At 33.5% G+C, this 22,888-nt stretch overlaps 1 protein-coding gene across 5 annotated transcripts in view; it reads right to left on the reverse strand.

Annotated features, from left to right (window-relative positions):
* The window catches only part of LOC120091223 (P-loop containing nucleoside triphosphate hydrolases superfamily protein), a 37,403-nt gene extending 17,593 nt beyond the window's left edge, over positions 1-19,810 (reverse strand). For 2 of the 5 annotated variants that reach the window (XR_016524439.1, XM_090306745.1), the window contains exons 1-27: positions 19,431-19,704; positions 19,225-19,314; positions 18,999-19,117; positions 18,534-18,647; positions 18,357-18,438; positions 17,819-17,886; positions 17,660-17,734; positions 15,721-15,866; positions 15,517-15,619; positions 11,342-11,422; positions 11,114-11,182; positions 10,961-11,020; positions 10,721-10,882; positions 10,289-10,345; positions 7,112-7,360; positions 6,969-7,031; positions 6,650-6,805; positions 6,366-6,470; positions 3,950-4,021; positions 3,634-3,783; positions 3,424-3,537; positions 3,256-3,342; positions 2,965-3,165; positions 2,687-2,875; positions 2,201-2,404; positions 2,021-2,110; positions 1,360-1,500 (exon numbers count right to left, since the gene is read on the reverse strand). Coding sequence is in view for 3 of the 5 variants with exons in the window: in XM_090306745.1 (XP_090162871.1) it covers positions 1,360-1,500; positions 2,021-2,110; positions 2,201-2,404; positions 2,687-2,875; positions 2,965-3,165; positions 3,256-3,342; positions 3,424-3,537; positions 3,634-3,783; positions 3,950-4,021; positions 6,366-6,470; positions 6,650-6,805; positions 6,969-7,031; positions 7,112-7,360; positions 10,289-10,345; positions 10,721-10,882; positions 10,961-11,020; positions 11,114-11,182; positions 11,342-11,422; positions 15,517-15,619; positions 15,721-15,866; positions 17,660-17,734; positions 17,819-17,886; positions 18,357-18,438; positions 18,534-18,647; positions 18,999-19,117; positions 19,225-19,314; positions 19,431-19,554 (3,171 nt within the window). In the remaining 2 variants the exon portion in view is untranslated. Of the gene's footprint in view, positions 1-824; positions 967-1,359; positions 1,501-2,020; positions 2,111-2,200; positions 2,405-2,686; positions 2,876-2,964; positions 3,166-3,255; positions 3,343-3,423; positions 3,538-3,633; positions 3,784-3,949; positions 4,022-6,365; positions 6,471-6,649; positions 6,806-6,968; positions 7,032-7,111; positions 7,361-10,288; positions 10,346-10,720; positions 10,883-10,960; positions 11,021-11,113; positions 11,183-11,341; positions 11,423-15,516; positions 15,620-15,720; positions 15,867-17,659; positions 17,735-17,818; positions 17,887-18,356; positions 18,439-18,533; positions 18,648-18,998; positions 19,118-19,224; positions 19,315-19,430 lie in introns of all 5 variants that reach the window. The other 3 variants (XR_016524440.1, XM_039049144.2, XM_039049145.2) reach the window with 3 other exon arrangements.
* Between the last annotated feature and the right edge of the window lie 3,078 nt (positions 19,811-22,888).

Consider the following 22,888-nt stretch of genomic DNA (forward strand, 5'->3'; position numbering starts at 1 on the left):
ATGTGGCCGATTTCCCCTCTTTTGCAGTCAGTTTTGTTACAACACCTGCTGCTCTAGCGAATTGTCCCCCCTTCCCAAGTGTGATTTCTATGTCATGTATGGCCCAGTTCAAACCCAGTTTGGTTCAATCAATATGTTGTGGTTCGGTTAAATTAGTTCGATTTGGTTCATCCAACTCGATCCGATCCGATTCATTTTACTCGGTCTAGTTTATTTCAGCCATCCTAGTTTGGTCCACTCAATTTGGTTTGGTTTAAAGTTGGTCAATTTGATTTATTTTGCACAAAGGTATTTGTTCCGTTTTCAAATCAGTCATTCGTGAGTTTTGTTGTAGATCTATATGAGGATCTTTTAGCCCAAAAATTTGATTGTTTTGTTATAGATCTCGGTATGAGGATCTATGTTTCCAGCCCAGAAGTTTATTTCCATTCTTCATGGGTTTATGTTTCTAGCCTACTTTGTGTTTTCGTTCTTCGTGGGTTTTTGTTTCCATCCCAGATCTGTTGATTTGTTTCTGAAGTTATCTTTGCAAACTCAAGTTGTTCGCCAATCTACTACCTTGAGTTTGAGGGAGGGTGTTAAAAGGAAACTAGGGTTTATTCCTTATTATTTTATTTTCCATTATTATTTCCTTTTTGGTATTTTCTATTTATGTATTTTCCTCTATTGGTTTTATTGGTATCTATTTATTCACCTTGTAGAAGATTGATTATGTACTCTGAATTATTGTGATTTATCCAATAATATGCAAATTTAACATAAAATGAACAAAAAATTGTAGGAATGAAATGTTGATTGTTGTTGTGCTATGAAAGATCTACTACCTTGAAAGAAAAATTCGATGCGACCTCGGTGCTAAAACGCAATTGTCGAATGCTCCCCAAGGTTTACACAACCACCAATCTCAAACATGCATTCGTCGGAGAAAGGAATGGAATCAAAAAGAAAAAACTTGCTCAAAGAAATCTAAGAGATGAAAATAGAGAAGAAAAAAATCTCTATCACGTACCAAGATTTGTCCTCTATTTAAAAGGAAACTCGAAAAACGTTTCAGAATGGTCAAACAATTTTAAAATCTTAAATCTGTAACGATCAAATTGTTTTTAAAATATTAGATCTGTAAACGCCAAATGATTATCAAGTATGTAACCATCAAAAAGTTTTTTCCAGACTGCAACGTTAAAATAATTACAAAACTAAAGAAAGACATCATTCCAATGACACGTCATTCTGAACAAATATATGCTAGAAAATTTAATGGGTGCTGCCAAAACAGGGTCAAACTAAAAGAAAACAAAGAAACCATTTACAACAAGCAGGCAGCAGATTTCTTGACAAGTTGATTCATAAAGTTCATACCTTAGATATTTCTTTTGATGCGGAAGCCACCTTCAGATCGTGTAATTTTACTTTCTCTTCTATTGCTTCAATATAAGTCTTCTCCTTCGACAACCATACAGCTCTTTCCTCCTCCATTTCCAGAAGGGCTTCTGTGAGTTGCTACAAAACCAGTGGAAATGGACCAACAAGTTCAAACATGAAACACAGCAGCAAATGCATTCTGAACAACTCAACAAATATTATTTTAGATTAAATTACGAGTTTAGTTCCTGAAGTTTGAGGTTTGTGTCTATTTGGTCCTTAAACTTTCAATTTTGTGTCTAATAGGTTCCTAAACTTTAAAAAATGTCTAGTCTTAAACTTGTAATTTTGTATCTACTAAATCACTAAATTTAAAATTTTGTGTTTAATAGGCCCTTGACCTAGTTGATATTCTTTAAAATAGGATCTACTAAATACTGAATTGAAAGTTTATGGTTCTATTAGACATAAAATTCAAATTTATATCAAATAGATCAATTAATTTTTAAAATTTTCAAATATGTCAAAGATCTATTAGACATTAAATAAAAAGTTCAAGACTACATAGACATAAACCTCAAAGCTTATAGACTAAACTTGTTATTTAACCCCATTACTTTATCATAGACAGAAAGGTGAGGGTAAAATCACAAATTACCATGGCCAACTCTTCTTTTTGTTCTTCCAGAAGTCCTATAGAGCTTTCCAAGCTTTTCTGCTTAAATGTAGCTTCTTCTAAGCTTTGTTTCTGGAGAGATATACAATATTATGTTTCAGAAAGAAAAGAGAAGTCTTAGAGAACCAATGTCCGACTATTGAAATAAAAACATAAGCTTACAAGTTCGGTGACATCCTGTACAGCAGTCAGTCGTATGTTTGCTATTCCCAGTTTTTCAGTTAAAGTCTCTAATTCTGAAAGTAAGCATTCATTTCTAAACATTGCCTCTTCTTTCTCATTGCATGTGGCCCTTAATTGCTCTTCCAGAGAAGCAATCTTCGCCTCTAACTCAAAGGTAAGAACTTCCAACTTCTTTTGATCTTCCTGATAAACATTCAAAAGAATTCAGATGTCTTACTCTCCTGAGGTGAACCAGCCAACCTTTTAGGAAAATTTAATTGGGCTCATTTTCAAAAATATTTTCAAAGATATATATTATAGTGAAAATATTTTAAATATTCAAAAGCATGGATTTCGATTGAAGTAATTGAAAATATAACATATACAAAAACTGAAAATGATTTTTTTTCTTTGTAACTTACCCATGATTATTTAACTAATAGAAATAATCAATATGTTTCTTAACACCACTAGTGTTACTGTTACCTCCAGTATTTGTTCATACGGAAGTACAAAGGACTTTGCTCTGTCTGGATCAAGCCCCTTTGAACTCCTATCAATTATTGAATCACGCCGTCTACCGGCAATGGAGTCACGTTTATTCATATCACGCTTAAGAAGCGAATTTTGTCCAACTAGCCGTTTTATCTCTCGTTCTGCTGCAGCTTTCTCGCCCTGGAAGTGTATAAATGTTATTAAATTGATGGCCCATATTTAAAGTTATTTGGAGAAAAATGGAGAATAACAGAAAAAGGTTATCAAACCTCAAGTTTTGTTCTCTCTTGCAAAGCATTCTTGAGCTTCACTTCAGACTCTTTCAACTTTACTTTTGTCTTTTCAAGATCTTTTCTCAGGCTTTCCTTCTCCCTTGCAAGTGAACTAGATGACAAACATGTTATTTCCTTTTGAAGAGTTTGGATTTGAGCAAGATATTCAGCTTGTTCCATATTCTGATGATCAAGAGCCTGCAGGAGCGACAAATATGCAAGCGCATGTCTCTTAGAAGGATTGCAAAGCATACATCTAATAAAAAATATATATAAAAGAATATTTACCATCGATAGCTCCTCACAATTTTGAACTTGCTGTTTCAGTAACTCTATTTGATTCTGGAGATCATCTGAGTAATTTTGAAGAAGAAGCTGCACATCCAGAGAAAAGTAATTAAAACTGGCTTACAAGATGCAGAAGGATTATAACCACATACATCAAATATACCCCACCTTCTCATTCTCGATTTTGGAAACTTTCTGCATCATTTGGGAGTTCAACTCTTCATGATCTTTAATAATTAGTTTCTGCTGCACAGAACATTCATGGATCAAAGTCTTCAAATCCTGCATTTTTTCGAAACTAATGAGATCTAGACAAAGTCATTGAACAAGACGAGCATGAGAACACTAGTCTCCAAAAGCTGCTCCAAGAATACTTACAAGCAGCATATCAGATAGAGCAGAAAAACACTGAGATGTATCATTGATGAGTAAAGAAACATTCAAAGAAATTTGATTAGAGTTTTCAATTTCTGTAATCACTTCTTGGAGTTCCTTTGAAAGTATTGACAAGAAGTCAAAATCTCCTTCCTGAAAGAAGCATATTGGCAGGAAGATGGTTACAAATTACTTTATCTAATAACTGATTAACGCCTAACATATTAAAAAAAAGTACACGCAGGAAATTAGAGAAAAGGCAAGACCAAATAATACAAAATCATAATTGTAGATGAAAGGTCTATGGATGTATTCTTACAGATTCAGGGGACTTAAGCTTCTCGCGAGCTACCCTGGCTTCTTCACGTGCATTATGCAGCTCTTCAGATAGCTATGAAAGTTTAAGATCTTAATAGAACTCAACTTCACAATATTACATAATAACAAAGTCATACACGATAAACCCAACTCAAAAACCATGAAGAGCTACTATCGATATAAACACAGAACTGTAGGGAGAAACTTTCTGTATCCACTGTAAAAATAAATAAATAAATAAAATATTATAAAATGTTACAGTAAAAGATAAAGTTTATGTTTCCATTTTCTGTATTCACATTTTGCCTCGTATTTTTCTAACTTTGAAATCTTATTCCAGTAAACTATGCGTTACTAATTTTAATAAGAATTTCTTTTCTATTTTCTAATGACTATGTCCAAAATTAGACAAGTTTTTTTTTGTAATACAACATAGTTGCCAATATTTGTAAAGTTAACAATACTTTTGGTTCTTAAACTTTCATGAAAATCAAATTGTAGTCCATGAACTTCAGCTTGTAATAATTCAGTCCTTGTAATTTCAAATTTGTAAAAATTAAATCCAACTTTAGTATATAACAATTTAGTCCTTGAATTTATAAAATTTAATGATTTATTTCCTGAACTTTTAGTTCGTTGTTACAATTGTCACCAATATAATGATGATGCTATTGTCAAAGACCTTTATACTTTTTTTCCTGAAAGGGAAATGGCCTTTATTATTCATTAAAAGAGAGTACAGGAGATGTACTTGAAAATTAAGGCAATATGATTTTTACAAATTTGAAAGTAAACATAAAAATAGTCAAAAACCTTTATACTACTAACAAGTAACTATAAAAATAGTCGGTATAAGAGTAATCTAATTCTAAAGAAGCAGAGGAATATATTTTCTGTTCAAATTCTATTATAAATTATATTTATATTACTTTTAATATGGTTTTATCCATTATTAAATTGAAGTAAACATAATTCAAAATATTAAATTAATTAGATAACATAAGCAATTATACTAGATATATAAAAAGCAAAGAAAAAAAAGCAGATGTCCATGGGCATGAGAGAAAACCCAAACAATTTGTGAGGGTATGAGATATCATCGTTCATGGGTAGATGAACTTTCCAGGAATGGACTATTTCCAATTCCACAGTGACAAACCTTGTAAGAAACGAGGTGATTATATCTCATTATCAACCACCTAGTACCCTTGTAGACTTCCTCAAGTCTTTCACTTCCTACGCAGGATTTCTATCCAACTTCTCTGCCTAAATCTCCATCCCATCTCTTCTCCACTCTCTTTATATTTCCATTTCTAGAAAAATTAATCAATGAGACCGCCATAGTCTCACAATAACCATTGAATGAATCTATAATTCTCTGATAACCACTATATATAAATTAAAAATACCTTTACAGTGTCTCTCTCATATGCCCATCGATGCAAAACTGTCAGTAACATGTCAACCATATTGTGATGACTTCATAGTTTCTCCTATCTCACACCATTTGACACTCTCCTTTTCCCACTTTGTTCCCTTCATTTTGTATAATTTTCAAAACTACCTTGCTTTTCTTTATTTCTCAATTTTCTGAACACGTTTTCATCTCTCTATCACTCTTTGTTACAAATTTTTTTATTTCCTAAATTAAGATATTATATTTAAATTATATTATTTTTAAAAATATTTATATTTGTACAATAATATTAGAATATAAATTCTATATTTATACTATGCAATTTATTAATTCTAGAATATTTTTAATAACATAGTTTCTCTTTTATCTCTCATGACTTAATCATTCTCTATTTTCTAATTTCTTATTTATTTCTTTCTTTCGACTAAATATTATAAAATTGTTGAAGTAATGAATTTTTTTCTTACTATTGTTTAATGAATTTTTTTCTTACTATTGTTCAATAATGTATTTAGTAAAAAATTAAAAATCAAGGTTAAAAGTTTAAACCTTGAAGTCTAAGGACCAAATGGAAACAAAACAATAAATTCAAGGGTGAAAATGTAATATTTGAAACTTAGAGACCAAACAGAAGTCAAACTAAAAACTCAAGAGTTAAAGTGCAACATTTTAAATCTAGAGACTAAATGGAAACTAGAACCAAAACCTAGGGATCGAAAATGTATTTTTTCCAATTATATAATAGTTCCCCTTTTTTTTTACAAATAATAGTTCCCTATTTAAATACGCTATTGTTGTTTTATTATGAAAATCACCATTTTTAAAAGTTAATATGGTATCGATTATATTTCCAGAAATATCAATTAATATATCATAAATATGATTTATGAATATCAACTTTCATATTGACATCAATATTTTAAACATTGCATAGCACCACAAAGATATTTGTTGTGAGTTAAGATTACAAAACAAAGATGGGTAGTTGAATCGTACTTACCTCGTCGAACTTTTCCCTTGCACATATGGTTTGCTCTGTTGCAAGCTCCACAACGTTATCAAGATTTTGCTGACTTGAAGATTTCTCCATTTCCAAAGTCATTATCTGTGAAATATATAATAAAATATAAAGGTGGAAATGGAAAAACAAAAGGCAATTCCAACATAAGAGATAGCATGTACCGAAAAAGGAGTATGAATTAATTGGACTGAATAATGTAGATATATCATATATAGCAAGTGAACCGTGACAAAAAATAATAAAATGAGAATCAAAACACCCACCCGTTCTTGAAGTCGCTTGATAACAAGGATAGCCTCTGATTCCCGTAAACTTATATGTTTGTCCCCATTAAAGTCACCTCTTTTGACATGATAGTGATCATCAATTTCAGCAAGCTTTCTCGTTAAGCAATCGATTTTTATGTCACTCATAGTTTTCTAAAAAAAAAATAAAAATAAAACAAAACAAAACAGAAAACAACAACAACAATAATATATAAATAAATAAAATCCTCAAAAAAAAATAAAGACTAAAAAGAAAGAAAGATCAGGAAGGGGGAGAGATCATGCTATTACTGTGGTCAGAGAGACTAAATAATACCTCACTTTCAAATCTTAAAAGCAAATCTTCATATGCTGCTTGCACATCTGTTACATCAGTGTCCTGCCAAATTTATAACAACGTTAATGCCATAATTACAGTTACAACTTAAAAATCTTAGAGAAATAGACAAGTGGCATTACTCCCGGTAAGCTTTTCTTCTTCGATACCACTTTTCTCCTATTGGTAACATGCAATAACGCGCAGGGATCTGGAAAAGCACATCCTTGTTCTAATACATTCTTTTGATCGCTCTCACCCCTTTTGCAAGTTTCCTCCTTAGAAAGCTCAGTGTCATCCACCAGTTCTTCGAATGGAAGAAGTGGTCCCATGTCACGATTGGCTCTTACAGGTTTCACAGCCGAAGACATAGACTGGATGGTTGGATAGACCTAAATTTGCAAAACATTTCACATATGAGCACAAGTACAAAAAATGTATGGCAAAAATTTGGTAGAGATATCCGCTTTAAATTTACTTATAAGATGCAATTAGGGGAGTTCGCAAGAAACTCCTCAGCTCTCCCATTAATATCTACAGTACAGCTTCAAAACAACTTTTCCCCATATTTCTTTTCTTCTTGTTTTTTTTTTTTTTTTTTTTTTGGAAAAGATACGAAACTCTTTATCAAGGGAATGAAAAGCAACTATTGCTCCAAGATACAAAATAATACTACAAAAGATAGCGTAAACAAAAAACCACAAAGGACTTAAAGACATAAAAGGAAGGCCATAATCAGGAAAATAAAGCATCACAGACTAAGAGCTCAAACAAGAGACTTAAAACATGAAAACAGAAATAAAAACTTAGAGAGACTTGATTTTTTTTCTTTTTTTTTTTGATAAGAACAACAATTTTTATTGGGAAAAAATGAAAGAATACATGGGCATACAAAATAACAAGCCCACAAAAAAGGGAAATCCCACTACAAGAAGGGACTTCAACTATACAAGATCAAGTTCATAGGATAATTACAAAAAAATTTAGAAACCAAAGCCCAATGAGAAACGTGAAAACGAATAAGAGACCACGAATCTCTAGAGTCCCTCTCAACTCCCCTAAACACCCTTCTATTCCTTTCGTCCCACAACAGCCAAACAATAGTACAAACACTAGCCCAGAGAAAACGGCCTCTCTCCCCAAACGGCGGATTGAGGACGGCCTCCTTGATCATATCTTTAACGTCTCTTTGACGAGCATACATCAAACCAAATGTCTAGAAAAAAGAATCCCAGATAAAGCTCATAAACTCGCAATGCCAAATAATATGGTCCAAGTCTTCCCTGCTTTCCTGCAAAGAATGTAATAAAAAGGGCCAACCAACGACAGCATCTTCCTAACAAGCCTATTCAATGTGCTAATACGGTCGTGAAGAACCTACCAAGTAAAGAATCTCACCTTTATAGGAATCTCAATCCCCCATTTTCTGCCAAGCAGGTTGCAGCCGAATTCATGAGGGAGGTGGTGAGCACCATGGATTTCCACCATCCATTACTTCAGACCGTGACAAAATCTTCGTCAGTTTATTCTAGAGTGAATTGTTTGTAATTCAAGGTACAAGCTAAGGAAGAGCACTACATTCCACCACCAAACGGATGGATAGATAGAGATAGTCAACAAATGTTTGGAAACATAACTGAGATGTTTTTGTAACGAGCAACCCAAGAAATGGGAGAAATGGCTAGCATGGGCTGAACTATGGTACAATACAAAATTTCACATCTCGATCAACACTACACCATTTAGCATAGTGTTTGGGCGAACACCCCCTCCAATTATTGCGTATAGAGATAGGAAGACACCACATTACACTCTTAAACAGCAATCGATCGAAAGAGATGAGGCCTTATTAAAGCTTAAGAATCAGTAGTGATGTCACAGAACAGAATGTGTAAGTATGCTAATCGAAAAGAAGGGAAGTGGAGTTTAAAGTTGGAAACTTTGTGTATCTCAATATTCGACCATATCGGCAGAAGTCATTGGCAAGGAAGAAGTGTGAAAAGTTGTCCCCTCAGCTTTGTGGGCCCTATGATATCATTGAGAAAGTAGGATCGGTGGCCTATCGATTGGCACTGTCGCCAACAGCATCTATCCATAATGTCTTCCATGTCTCTCAGTTAAATAAGGTTGTTTCTAAAGAGACAATAATTCGGCGAGAGCCACCATTGCTAACAGAGGAGTTTGAATGGAATGCAATGCCAGAACAAGTCCTAGGGGTGAGATGGAACGCTGATGAGAAGTGCCAAGAATGGCCGATCAAGTGGGCACGACAACCTGAAGATGAGGCAACATGGGAAGCCGTGGACATGATGAAGAAGCAATTTCCAGATGCTCACCTTGAGCACAAGGTGAATTTTCAGATAGGGGGTGATGTAAGACCTCCAATAATGAAGGTTTACGAAAGGAAGAAAGGGAAGGGCAAATTGGGAAGAGCGAAAATTGGGAGGGAGGTGGGGACCAAGCAAGGAAAGGAAGAGGGGACCAGTACTGGGGGACCAAGAGAGGATATTATCGTTGGAGGCGTGTAGAGTGGCGTGGTACGGGAAGCTGAAGGAGGGGCCCAAAGAATGGTCTATTTGAAGGACTGATCCAAGGAGAGGAAGCAATGTTTTTGGTGGAGATTTTGTGGGAGAAATGACCTCTCAAATAGCCGAGTGATCCTTTTTCTTTGTTCGTGCTTTCTTGTTGTTATGGGATTATTGCCTTTTACATTTCTACTTTAAGACTCTCTAGTTGTTATTATCTTTCCTCTTATCAATATATCGTATCAGAGTGAGCTGAATACATGTTTTCTAGCGTTGGGTATCCTTGTTGGTGTGTTTGTGCTTGTGTTTCTTGTGCCGGAGGACAGGATACCTATCAGACCTGTTCATATAAGGGCCTCTGCTTCTTCTTTTGAGCCACAGATCCCCACTACTAGATTTGCACAGAAGATTCTAAGGCCATAGTTAAGAAACGACGGCCGCTCAAAGACCCTCTCAATAAACTTAAGGAGACTTGATAAACGTCGGTCAATTGTAGTAGATACTTAATGGAATGCCCAAGAAATTTTTCCTATATTTTCACAGTTATTTTTCTCTCCTAGTTGGTTTCTCTTCTAACCAACGTCCATCTTATGTACTCTGCTCTAACCATCCTAGCTTACATCATTAGATTATCTCTGGCAATCATTAGCTAAGCTACCAAAAATAAATAATATCTCAAAATTTACTAAACTACTTGGAAAACATTCAATAGATCAGTTTCGTTAGTGTTCAAATAAAGGGAGTCACGACACATAATATAAACCATGCGCTAAAACAGTAAGACAACAAATTTACCTCTCTAAGGGGCTTCCGTGAAATATTTCCTGGACACCATGTATCCCTTCTCTTATCCTACAAAACAAAAAAGTACAATTTTTATAAAGAAACTCTGTATGGATGTAATAAAAAGACTACTCAGAACAAAGGATAGTAGCAGAGAACTAGATATAATGCTCAGATAGAAAAGAATAAAGCAGTATATCAAAAATGAGATGGAACATGTACAGACTAACAGAAAGAAGTCGGAAAAACAAATTAATGCAAAACATTTTCTTCTTGATTAGAAACAGGACTTATTAATAAAGAAAATGAGGAGAATGTATTAAAAAAAGAATGAGGTGTCCCCAAAGGCCAAGGAGATTACAAAAAAGCCTCCCAGATGGCATAAATCTGAAAGTTGTAATTGCCGAACTGTAAATTAATGCAATACATTTTTATTTTGTGAACCTTTTTAATTCCATCATGGTTCTCATCTCTTTTCGAATAAAGCACCATCGAACTCAAATTTTCTATTTTCTTAGCTTGCTCCTGCACCCTCTTCTCCCATTCGGACTGCACTTTCTTTTCCTCCTCCAACTCCAAAGCCATTCGTTCCCTCTCCAATTCAATCTGAGATGCATATAGAAACTTCCAGGATAAGTCCGTGACCCTCAAAAAAGAATCATCACATGAATGTTTGTTGCTGACCTTTAATAATGTATTTCTCAAGTTGAGGATCTCCTCCTCTAAATGCTCTGAATGGGAACCCTGAAACATAGAAATAGAACAAAAGATATAGTCTAACCCTTTTATCATGAGGAAAAAAAAAAGGAAGAAAACAAAAAGAATATAAGGTCTGACCTGCAGTTTGGCTCGAAGCTCCTCAATCTCTCTCTTTTGACGCTTTAACAGAGCAGCATCTGTTAATATCTACAAGAAAGAATTTAAGTTTTGAACTGGATGCAAGTGGATAAGCACGATGACTAAAAGCAAATGTGGGCCAAGTAATATTAGCTTCTTCAGAGGAAAGCATAAATATCTGAGTTGAGACAAGGGGAGAAGAAATGAAACCAGAGTATAGATCAAAACCTCATTCACATGGGCGCAATTAGTGACACGTAATGCTCTACTAGCAAACTGGAGGGTACTTTTTGTCTCATCTGCATGAATCTGTCACCAAATCAAGGAACTTAAAAATCAGGATAAAGTACTAGATATACAAACTTCCTTCAAATATACATAATGAAGCAATCGGATGCTCAAGAGAGTGCTAAAATCTAGGAAGTCAATAACCAAATCAAGGCACTTCTATAAGAGAAAAAATAATAGATACACCTTTTGCATTTGTAAATACAAAAACAAGTAATTACACTTAAAGGTTTGAAGGGCCATTGAGCTAAAAACACAATATGAACCCAAAATCGAAATGAGATTTTTTTACAAAATTCTTTAATATATTGTCAGACAAACACAGAAACAAACTTTTCATTGAATTAAGACAGGTAGCAAATTGCATTTGATTCTAGCACCTGACTCAAAAATAAATGCAAGGAAGTAATTCTCGAAAGTTACCCCAATTACAATCCTCTCTACCCAACTAAACTAATAAAGCTGCCACAAAAACCTTTTACAACACTCTTCTTTTAAGTGTTTGTTTTTTGTTGTCTTCTCCTCTTTCTATCTCAATAGTATTTCTTCTTCTTTTGTTTTCTTGCAATTTCTCTATCCTCTTGAAGGTTATTATATCCTTGAGCATTAGTCTCTTTTCATTTTATCAATAAAAAATTAGGTTTCCTTTTAAAAAATAATAATAATAATAATAAATAAATAAGAGAGAGAGAGAGAGAACCACCAATTTGTTTGGATAAGAAACATACGCATTTACAAAAAGAAATTGCAGAAGTAGGAGAAAATCTTATCCAAAGAAAGATTACAAAAAACTTTTCCAATGGGCTGCGAGAGAAACTAACAATGAAATGCATATAATAGAAGTCTAGCCAGCATGAACTTCAAAAGTAGAAAACTTATTAAAATGTTGGGAAACTACACACCAAGAAGTTGAGAGTTCGATGAAGTCTAGTCTTTCTCCCCACTAGAAACTTTTTACCTTACAAAAATCTAAATTTCATTTCAGAGCATAAGCCCCATATCGAACTTTGATCAAATAAATCTACAATATTTTTATTTTCCTTCTAAACCCACAAATTACCAGAAAAGATAGCTAATTCCTTTCTGCTCTAGAATTGAGAACTCATGAAAATTCAAAATCTTGAAATAACACCGACTATAGTTTCAAGTTGTAATACAATATTACATTGAAAGAGGAGATGATTGATATCTTCTTTTACTTTTGAACATAGAATATGCACATATAAACTCAAGCATCAAAAAGAACACTTCTTTTGAATCCCGTCAGGGCATATTACAATTAAATTTCTAGGACTCTTCATTCATTGAAAGAGGAGATGATTGAGATCTTAAAATCTTGAAATAACACCAACTATAGTTTCCAGTTGTAAATACAATATTACATTGAAAGAGGAGATGATTGAGCATTAGTCTCATTTCATTATTTCAATGAAGAGGCTTGTTTCCATTTCTAAAAAATGAGATGATTGGTATCTTCTTTTACTTTTGAACATAGAATATGCACATATAAACTCAAGCATAAAAAGGACACTTCTTTTGAACCCCCCACCCCACCCTGGGGGCATATTACATTTAAATTTCTAGGACTCTTCATCTCCCATGGCTTTCACCATGTCTTAAGATAAATAAGGAAAATCGCCAGTTAAGCACCAATCGTAGTAATATATTTACCTTTATAGGCCATTAAAAAAAAGTTCCCTTTATAGGCCTCTTCACTTTTCACATGGCTTCCACCATATGTTTAGATTAAATGAATAAAGAATTAAAATTGCCCAAATATTTTACAAACTAAAAACTCTCCTGACTTTTCTACATCCCACATCCATCCATCTTTACTTGAAGTTTTAGCCACCAATTTGCTATTACAAGTCCATCCACCCCTGCCTCATTCAAGTTTCTTCAAGAATAGTCTGAAGTTCCACATAACTTTGAATCTTCCATAACAGAGCTCAAAAATACTCGAAAAAATCCTGCTTCGATCTTGACTTTCCACCTAATAGTCCCTCCAGCTCCAGGAAGGTGCTCTTTTCCCATCAGCAACCTTTACAAAATAAGTTTTGAAAGGTTGCTTTGAGTTTCAATATAATCCGCCAATGACATTTTGAGTTCCCATTTTTCTTCTCTTTTGTAAATTACCCATCTTTCTCCTTCCCTAACTGAAACTCACTTAAAAATTGCATTCTTAGGCTTAGAATTTCGTTAGTTTTATTGGTAATTTGCGTTCGTTGATGCTTTATTACGTTTAATTGTTAGGAAATTGAGCATTTGAACCAAAACGAGCTGATTTGAGGGTAAAATGACGAAAATGGCCCCCTATAATAGGTCAAAGTTTGAGCTAGGGCAAGAGAAGGGGTCAAAGATGATAAAAAAAATGGCAAACTAGGGCAAAAAGTGTGTGGACAGCGCGCCATGGACAAAAGGCCCCAACACAAGGTAGCAATGTAGCACAAAGATTTCACGTGTGTCTGCTGTTTTAATTGACAGTACCACGGCACAGCCCCATCTTTTATTATTAAAAGAGGTTCCAAATCCTACACAGTTTAGGAAAATTTTGCCTATTTAAAAGAGGTTGCAGCTGGTCTCAACATCGAATTTTGGAGTTTCTGAGGCCAAGAGAGAGAGTTATGAGTAAAATACAAAGGTTTCTTGGGGCCGACGTTGATTGGAGAGCATTGGAGGGTCAATTCCATCACGAAAACGGGATCGAAACGCCGGTAATTCTTTCTTTCCCTTTTGTATCTTAGATTCTTTGCTGTATTTTTGCATTCTTGCCATGGTTCTGTTTATAGAAGCCATGTTAGGTTGATCTTTCATTGTTCTAGGGTTAGATGGATTTTATGGATTTTTGTTAAACACTTTGTGATTCTTGAATTTTAATTTGCATTAATGTTTTCTAGTATGACCATTCTTAATACTTTTGAATGTTTGGCCAATATTCAAATGATTTCATGATTTAAATCTTGCTTTAACAAGTGAACTTTAGATTAAATCATGCATGCTAAACTATTGTTTGGACATACTAGAGTAATCGGATAACGATAGAGGTTGTTAATGAAGGATCTTGATGCCTTGCTTAAATATCTAGTTTCAAGAGATTAGTAATTAGGTGAAAGGAAAGATTGATCTTGAGAAGGACAATCCAGATAAAAAACTTCTATTTTTTTATATATAGAAACAATTGCTTTCATTGAGAAAAAATGAAAGAATACAAGGACATTTAAAAAAAAAAAAAAAAAAAAAAAAGCCCATAAAAACCCTTAGAGAAAGGGCTTCCAACTAAGTAAAATGTTACCTAGTAATTACAAAAAAAAAATAATAATAATAATAAAATAAAAAAAATAAAAATAAGACTGAAGCCCAAATAGAGACATGGAACCTCACTAAGGACCACACATCACTAGGGTCTCTCTCCACCCCACGAAACACTCTTGTTTCTTTCCTCCCAAAGATCCCACAAAATAGTGCACACCCCAGCGACCCAAAGAAAGTGGCCTTTTTCTTTGAAAGGCGGATGGAGGAAGAACTCCCCAATCATCAAACGCACAGCCCTCTGACGAGCGAACATAAGAGCAAACTCCTGAAAGAAGTCATTCCACAATAAAAGACTTCTAGACCTAGGTATTATGTTGATTGGTTCAAGAGTCAAAACAAATGTGTTTAATAATGTCATTGATGAAGTTTATTTCCTAGAACGTCTCTTTGTTGATAATTTTCATATTCGATTACTTTTATTGCATTCTTAGTTTAGTTTAATTAATTTACATCACGAGTCGGTCCTAAATAAAATTGGAAGAATTTTTTAATAGCTAAAAGAATATCAATCTAATTCCCTAAGGACGATACTCGGCCAAGGCCGTTTTAACTTTATTATAATTTGACACGCACACTTGCGTGTATCACATACGCACTTATGAAGTTATCCATGTGCCACAACTTGTTAGGTTCTTTTACAAATTCCCATAACCATTTCATGAGTGAAGCCTCATTTTCTGAATGGTAACGTGATATTATACCTTTCCTACTTTGCAGAAGTTTTTGTAATATGTAACAAAGTATCACTGCTTAAAACTTAAAAGAACAAAAAAGAAAATCTCCCAGGTGACGAAAGATGATACCTGTGCTAAAGTGATATTGCAAATAATTGCTGTGTTTGCATTTCCACCAAGTGCAGGTTGCAAAATGCGAGTAAGTTTGCTGTCACGATATGGGACATGGCTCCTGCAACATATATCAAATAAGAACCATGCATCCAGGAACAATCCTTCTTTTACGCAGCAAAGAAGTGGGAAAAAAGTGGGGGAAAACACACACACACATACCCTTGACTCTCAGCACCTTCGCTTAATTTTTTAATGACAGTTCCCAGTGTCATCAAGCTTTTATTAATGTGGGATCCCTCTTTAAGGCGAATGCCTTCGGCACCAGTTTTTGCAGCACGCTCTGAACCAGCAAGGTCCACTAAATTCTGCAAAGATTAAGCACAATTAAGAAGAATAAGGAACACCTATGAAAGAAATTTTCAGAAAATGAAATTTAATTATGATTTTTTATACTTTCAATGAATTCAAATTTGAAATTTTGAAATTATAAAATGCAATGTTACACTAAAAACAGAATTATGATATTGTAACATGATAAAATTTATAAGATAAAACATGTTAATAAATTAATTGGTGATATATAAAACATGTGAATAAATTAATTGGTGATAGTTTACACTCAACCAAGTTGTTAATTACAATCATTTTTATTGTTTATAAATATATTACCAAACATATTTCTAACAACTTTTAAAATAGGATCCAAGATCTAAATCTTTTGTCCAAAACACATTTTGATAACACAAAAACATGATATATAACTCTAATTTTCATCAAACCCATTGCTTTTAAATTTATGTTTTCAGATCACTAACCTAATTCACCCTCAACTTTTCATTGGTATGGTGAAATTTTTTAAAACACCAAAACTATGATGCTAGCATCCAATCCAAAGGCCAAAAATAAGCCATAAGAAAATCACTAAGGCTTCTATGCGGCAGTAGGTGGAAATCACAAGCTTTGGGTTAATGTGGTTAAGGCTATCCTCTCCGAACTATGGTTGGAAAGAAATCATCGCATTTTTTAGAATTCTTCTCAAAGCTCTCGCTCAGTTTGATATGACTTGTTTAAAGGATGTTGTGCATTGACCAATTTTATTTATCTACTCTACAAAATCAGGTCTTGGTCAAAAAGGATACCATGTTGGTGAAGTTAGGGAAAGAGATTGTCAAACCTCTCAGATGTCTAGCTAGAGTTTGTCTCTTACAAATTCAGTGAGTTCTTCATTTGGGCATCGTAGTAAATTCATCTCAACATTTAAAGGATTTACCATCAAGTTGTCACAGATTGTATTTTCAATTCTCCTAAAATATCGAACCAACAGTCATTGAAAAAACATATAGTAATAACAACTGTTTTCCATCTAATTATATTGAGACATTGCTTCTATTCTTTCATCGAAAAAACAACTCCTATTTTACTCAACCTCAATCTCATGACCAACCTATACAAGCTTCTCTTCCTTTTTCCACATTTCTTTCCTAGTCTAATCATCTTGCTCCACCTAATCCCTCAAAACCACTATTTTTCATTATCACTTATCACAATAGTGTTGTTCTATGTAACCTCCGTTTTACTACATTATTAAACATCCCAAAAGCCCCCTCTCTTTAAAAGAAAAACTTTTCACTGCTTTCTTCGAAATATTCAGACCTGCATAGGGAATATAGATCCTTCCAGAATGAGAATTCTTTCTTTACTCATTTGAAATGATTTTACATACCTCCACCACTCCACTTTTACTAATGAACTTCTCCATTCACACCACACAATCATCACAACTTCAATTGCTGATAAAGGAAATTATTCACGAGCTAATATTACCCTTTCCTAACCAGCCTGCAATTACGAGCTAAATGAATAAAGAGGAGAGCATCTTTCCATACTCCTTTGTCAACTATACTTCCTTCCCTAATATCAAAAGAAATCCTATGCGTTCAATTGAAAGGACAACACCCCATAGTTCCAATCGGTTCTTTCTTCCTTAATTCTTTGAATGAGAGAGAAAGAGAGAAAGGAAGGGAAAAAGTGAGAGAGAAGCAAAGCCAACGAGGGGAGATGATGGGTCCCCATCGACTAATCACAAGAATAAAGTCATTGTAAATGAATAACGGAAGCAAAAGCATGTAGAAATAATTGAATTATAGGAACCACATACCAGAACTGAAACACGAACAGCATCACAAGAATTTCCAGTGTCTCCATCTTCAACTTTATCCCGACTTTCAATTATCTATTTGATTATTAGGTAAGATGGAGAGGGGAAAATAAAACAATAGATGTATGACTTGCAGAATTGGAAGAATATTGAGTATACCATGCGGAAGATAGTGTGGGATCTACTACTGTACAAATTCATATTTGTCTCTCCGATATGACGATGAGCTGAATATATGAACAAGTTATTAAAATTAGCTTTGAATAACTAATATATACAAGAACAGACAGACAAGCCTAAAAGAATCAGAGGTATCGATTTGTAGGAGATCAAAATAGAAATGAAAATGAAATCGTTTCAAGAGGTAAATAATTCATAATGCTCCCTATTGAACTCTTCAGTCTCAAAATCAGAAGTTTAGGACTACTATCCCAAGAGCTAAGAAATGTAACAGAAATTTGGAAACAAAATAGAATTCCATTGAACTCTTTAAGGAGGAAGCAACAGGTAAATAATTCATAATTCAGAATGCTCCCTATTAAACTCGTTTCAAGATGTAAATAATTCATAATGTTCCCTACTGAGCTCTTCAGTTTCAAAATCAGAAGTTTAGGACTATTAACCCAAGCGCTAAGAAATGTAAAAGAAATTTGGAAACAAAATAGAATTTATTGTATTCTTTTGAAAGTTAAATTACATTCTCCAAATTCCATAAGATCAAGAACTTGCTCAGAAGAAGCAACAATCTCTTCTCGCAAACCAGCAACATAGATTCCCCGCTGCAAATATGAAGGAAAAAACTAACATCAACAAAAATACATATAATTTTGGACATGGAACAATAAGTTGCACCAAGTTGAAAATTAAGCACCACCTCTAAACTTTCGTGAATCTGCAGTTTTCGATGCTCAGGAACCAATAAATCATTAATCTCCTCGTTGTAGATTTCCATGTAGGACATTCGAAGAAGAAACTCTCTATCTGCATCCTTTGAACACGAAGATTTCACTTAGACATATCTAATAGTTCAATATATTAGATGAGCAAGAGTTGGGTCAGACTCAAGCTCAATGCTTCATTTGATTGACCATTGTTGTTTTTCTTTCTCCCGGCTATAACAATACACTGTTTGAATTTTCGTTTTAACGGTCCAAATAAGGTAAAACCCATGTTCCATTTTTTCCATTTGAATATTAAACAAGCTCCACGAGTCTTGTAGTTTCCTCGTATACTTTAAAATGCAAAAACCAAAACAAAAGTACCAACAAAAAGAGGAGGATGCTCTTCGTGTAGCCTCTAGTCATGACCAAGGATAGCAATGGAGTAATTTTAGAAATACCTGATGTATAACATCAAACAAATTGTTGACAGCAAGAGGAATGATCCCAGGTTCAGTGGGAGAACCTCGCATTGTATGAGTTTTCCCACTGTTAGTTTGCCCATAAGCAAAAACAGTCCCTAAATTATGGAAAACAGCAACACAGAAGAGAGATATTCGAGTACTCAGCCAAATATTACTAGCACATAAATCAATCCAAAACATCAACCATTTCCATCGACAGTACCATTGAATCCACGAACTGCGGAGGCAACAATTTCTTTGGTGCGAGCTTGATAGACTTCGAAAGTCTTACAATCTTCACCGAAAATTCGGTCTGCAGACGAGAAAGAAGGCAAAATCGGAAGCCAAGGGAAGTAAGAAAAACAGCTAGGAGGGCAAAATTGGGGAGAAATACAGAACTGTAAATTAGAGAAATAAGTAGAAACGTGCCAAATTCAAACTTGTTAGGGTAATTAGGAATGAAAATGGAGTTGCCGGAGATTTTCCATGGGCTCGTCTTAGCGTCCGCCGCTGAGAGTGGCCTTGCTCGGACCGTTACATGAATCCTCTCCATTTTTTGTTCTCTTCCACTCTGAATTTTCAGAGAAAGAGAGAAACAGAAGAGATTGAGTTTGTTCTTCGAAGCTCAGTTGTGGCTCCTTTTCTTCTTCCTGAGTTTATGTTTTCCCGCCCTCGTACTTGTACAAAATTTGAGAGTCGGAATATGGTTGATTTTACCCTTATAAATGTCTTAAATTTAGTTCTTCGAAATTAATTTTGTAAGAATTTGATTGAATAATAATAATTCAATAAAAGAAACAAGCCAATATGTAGAAAAAAAATCAACAATGAACTGCCTGTAAATACCTTTAAAACATTTATTGAAAGATAAATAAATAAAATTAAATATTTGTAGATATAGAGACCAAAATAAAATGAAATCTATAGTATGGGGACCACTATGGTATGTTAATCAAATTAGAACGTCTTCAAAAGTGGAGTTAACAAAATGGTTGAAGTATAAACTTTACTCTCGAAACTTTTAATGGTATTTAATAGGTCATTGACTTTCAACTTTATGTCAAATAAGTTTTTTAAGTTTAAAATTTGTCTACTGTATTCTTAAACTTTAAATTTTATGGCAAAATACATTTTTGGTCTTTGAGGTTTAAGATTAATGTCTATTTAGTTCCTAAAGTTTCAAAAGATGCATTTTAGTTCCTGAGGTTATAAAAAATGGTTTTGAATGGTTCCTCGAATCAATTTGACGATTAGTTGACTAACGGAAGATGATATGGCATGTTGAAGTGTAGATCGTAACTGAGGTGGATACCTTTTATTAAACTTATATTATATTTTAGATTACATCACTTTTTCTCTTAACTTTTTACTAAATTATAACAAATATCTTTGAACTTTCTTTTTTACTTAAAAAACACCTCTATACTTTCAAAAGTTGCAATATTTCCTCTCAACTTTCATAAATGTTTCAAAACTACCATTAGAGTATAAATTCTTTAGAATTTCGAATTGAAATTTAGACTTCAAACTGTGTAAGGATGACCTAAAACGATGTAGTGATTCAAACTTCACTCTATGTCACCTACTAGACCATTTCATATCTTAAATTTCATCAAAATCTAACAAATTTTTATTCTGATGATATTTTTAAAACGTTTATGAAAGCTCAAGGATAATATTGTAACTTTTGAAAGTGTGAATGTATTTTTGAAACATATGGTAAAGGTTAAAGATGTCTTTTATAATTTAACCTTTTAACTTTGAAAAGAGTTAAACTATGGCATACAATTCAACTCCACCAGAACCTAAACTATGGCATTAGTCGAAATTTGTGTGTGCATTAGCTGCAGCTTCTTCGAATTGCATCATTGAACACAGAAAATCAAGTAATCCAATTCAAAATCAACCAAAAATTGGAAAACAAAATGTATATCCCTAATAGGTCAAAGGTTATAATCCTATCATTAATTGTTTCGATAGAAGTTTGAAAATAATATCCCAACTCAAAAAATGTTGCAACTCTATCAATTGGATGAAAGTTAAAATTAGAAAGACGAATTCTTAAGGATCCGTCAGGTAATTATTATGTTTTTTGTTTTTATTTTTTTTTAAATTAAACTTATATCATTCACCTTTTTTACAATGACGTGAATATTTCTAAATATAATGGTTGAATTTTAGCCAAATTCAAAACAAAAACTACTTTTTTTTTAGTTCTCAAAATTTGTCTTGGTTTTTTAAAGTATTGGTGAAAAGTAGATAACAAAATAAGAAAATTGGAGGTATAAGTAATGTCCATATGCTTAATTTTCAAAAACGAAAACAACAAAAACAAAAATGGGAATGAAAATGGATAGAGGAAGGTGAAGATGAGTTCTAGAAGAAATTGATCTGAAAGGTGGAACAACATAATAAGGCGATGAGCAAAGCCATTTCCATAAGTTGCAATTTTAGGGTTGTTTTCAAATATAGGAAAATGAACCAAAATATTTATAAATAATAGTAAAATATCATAGTCTATGTGTGATAGACCGCAATAGATTAGTATCTGTGTCTACCATGACTCAGATGGACACAGATAATAGTCTATTGTTGTGTATCGCTGTCTACAACAGATAGACTATAATATTTTGCTATTAGTTATAAATATTTTTAACAGTTTTTCATTTAAAATAATTTTCCACAATTTTACCCAGATTTGTTTTCTTTTGTGTGCCTTTTTATGGAACGATGTTTATTTTTACGAACCAAAAGTGGAAGTTTTCTTTCATCAATTCCTTTAATTCTTTATCTTTTCCAAAATTCTAAATCAATACACACCAAAACTCTTCCGATTCTCCTAGTTGTAAGAAATCAATGGCTCGAAATCACTTAAAATCGTCAGTTGCATAGGAGAAAAAAGAGAAAAGGAAGAGAAAGGAGTATGATGATTCCATCGGAGAAGATGAGAAGCAAAAAGTTGGAGAATAAAATGAAATTATGGAGAAAGAAAAAGAAAGTAACTGAAAAGTTGTTAAAAAAAAGGTTATGTGATTTAAAATTTGACACTTTACCATGTCATGTCATTTTCTCGTTATTCAACTATCGGTCGAATTGACTTGAGGGACCATTTTCAAAACTTGAGGACTAAAGTATGTCTTTTCAAACTTCAAGGACCAAATAGATACTAATCTCGAACCAAAAATGTATTTTATCCTAAATTTTATGTTTGAAAAATTTATAGACTTTAAAAATATGATTTTTTTTAAATAATGTTATTTTAATATATATTAACAAAAACAGGGTGGGCTAAAATGATTGACAAAAATAGATTTTTTAATCGCATATCCGGTACACGATTACGCCTAAATCGTGTACCCGATACACGAGTACCTGTGATCTAGCACTCGCAAACTGCCAATGTGGCAGTCAAGCAACGTTGACTGAGGTAATCGTGTAACCGATACACGATTACCCTAAGTCGTGTAACCGATACACGATTACCCTAAGTCGTGTATCGAATACACGACTTCGTCCTCCATTAAACTGCGATGCCTCTTCTTCTTCCTCCTCCATCCGAAAACCATCTGAATCCTTCTTCCTCCATTTGAAAACCATTACCGTCGTAGCCTTCTTCTTCCTCCATTAAATCGTTGTTGTCGTCGTAAGTCGATCTACCGAAGGGTTTTCTCCATCCGAAACGTTTTCTTTGACTGAGGTAAAGTTTTTTCTTTAAGTTTTCCCAATATATTTATTTGTTTATAAAAATGAGGATTAAGTTAAAAAAAAAATGTATAGTTTATGGATCCATAATTTAAATGTATAATCTTCATATGTATATCATTTTGTTTGCATTTTGGCTAAACTAAATGTATAGTTTATGGATCCATGATTTATTTCTTGATATA

Source organism: Benincasa hispida, chromosome 11 (genome assembly GCF_027475165.1).
Source record: "Benincasa hispida cultivar pf3 chromosome 11, pf3_genome.v1.1, whole genome shotgun sequence".
Taxonomy (NCBI): domain Eukaryota; kingdom Viridiplantae; phylum Streptophyta; class Magnoliopsida; order Cucurbitales; family Cucurbitaceae; genus Benincasa; species Benincasa hispida.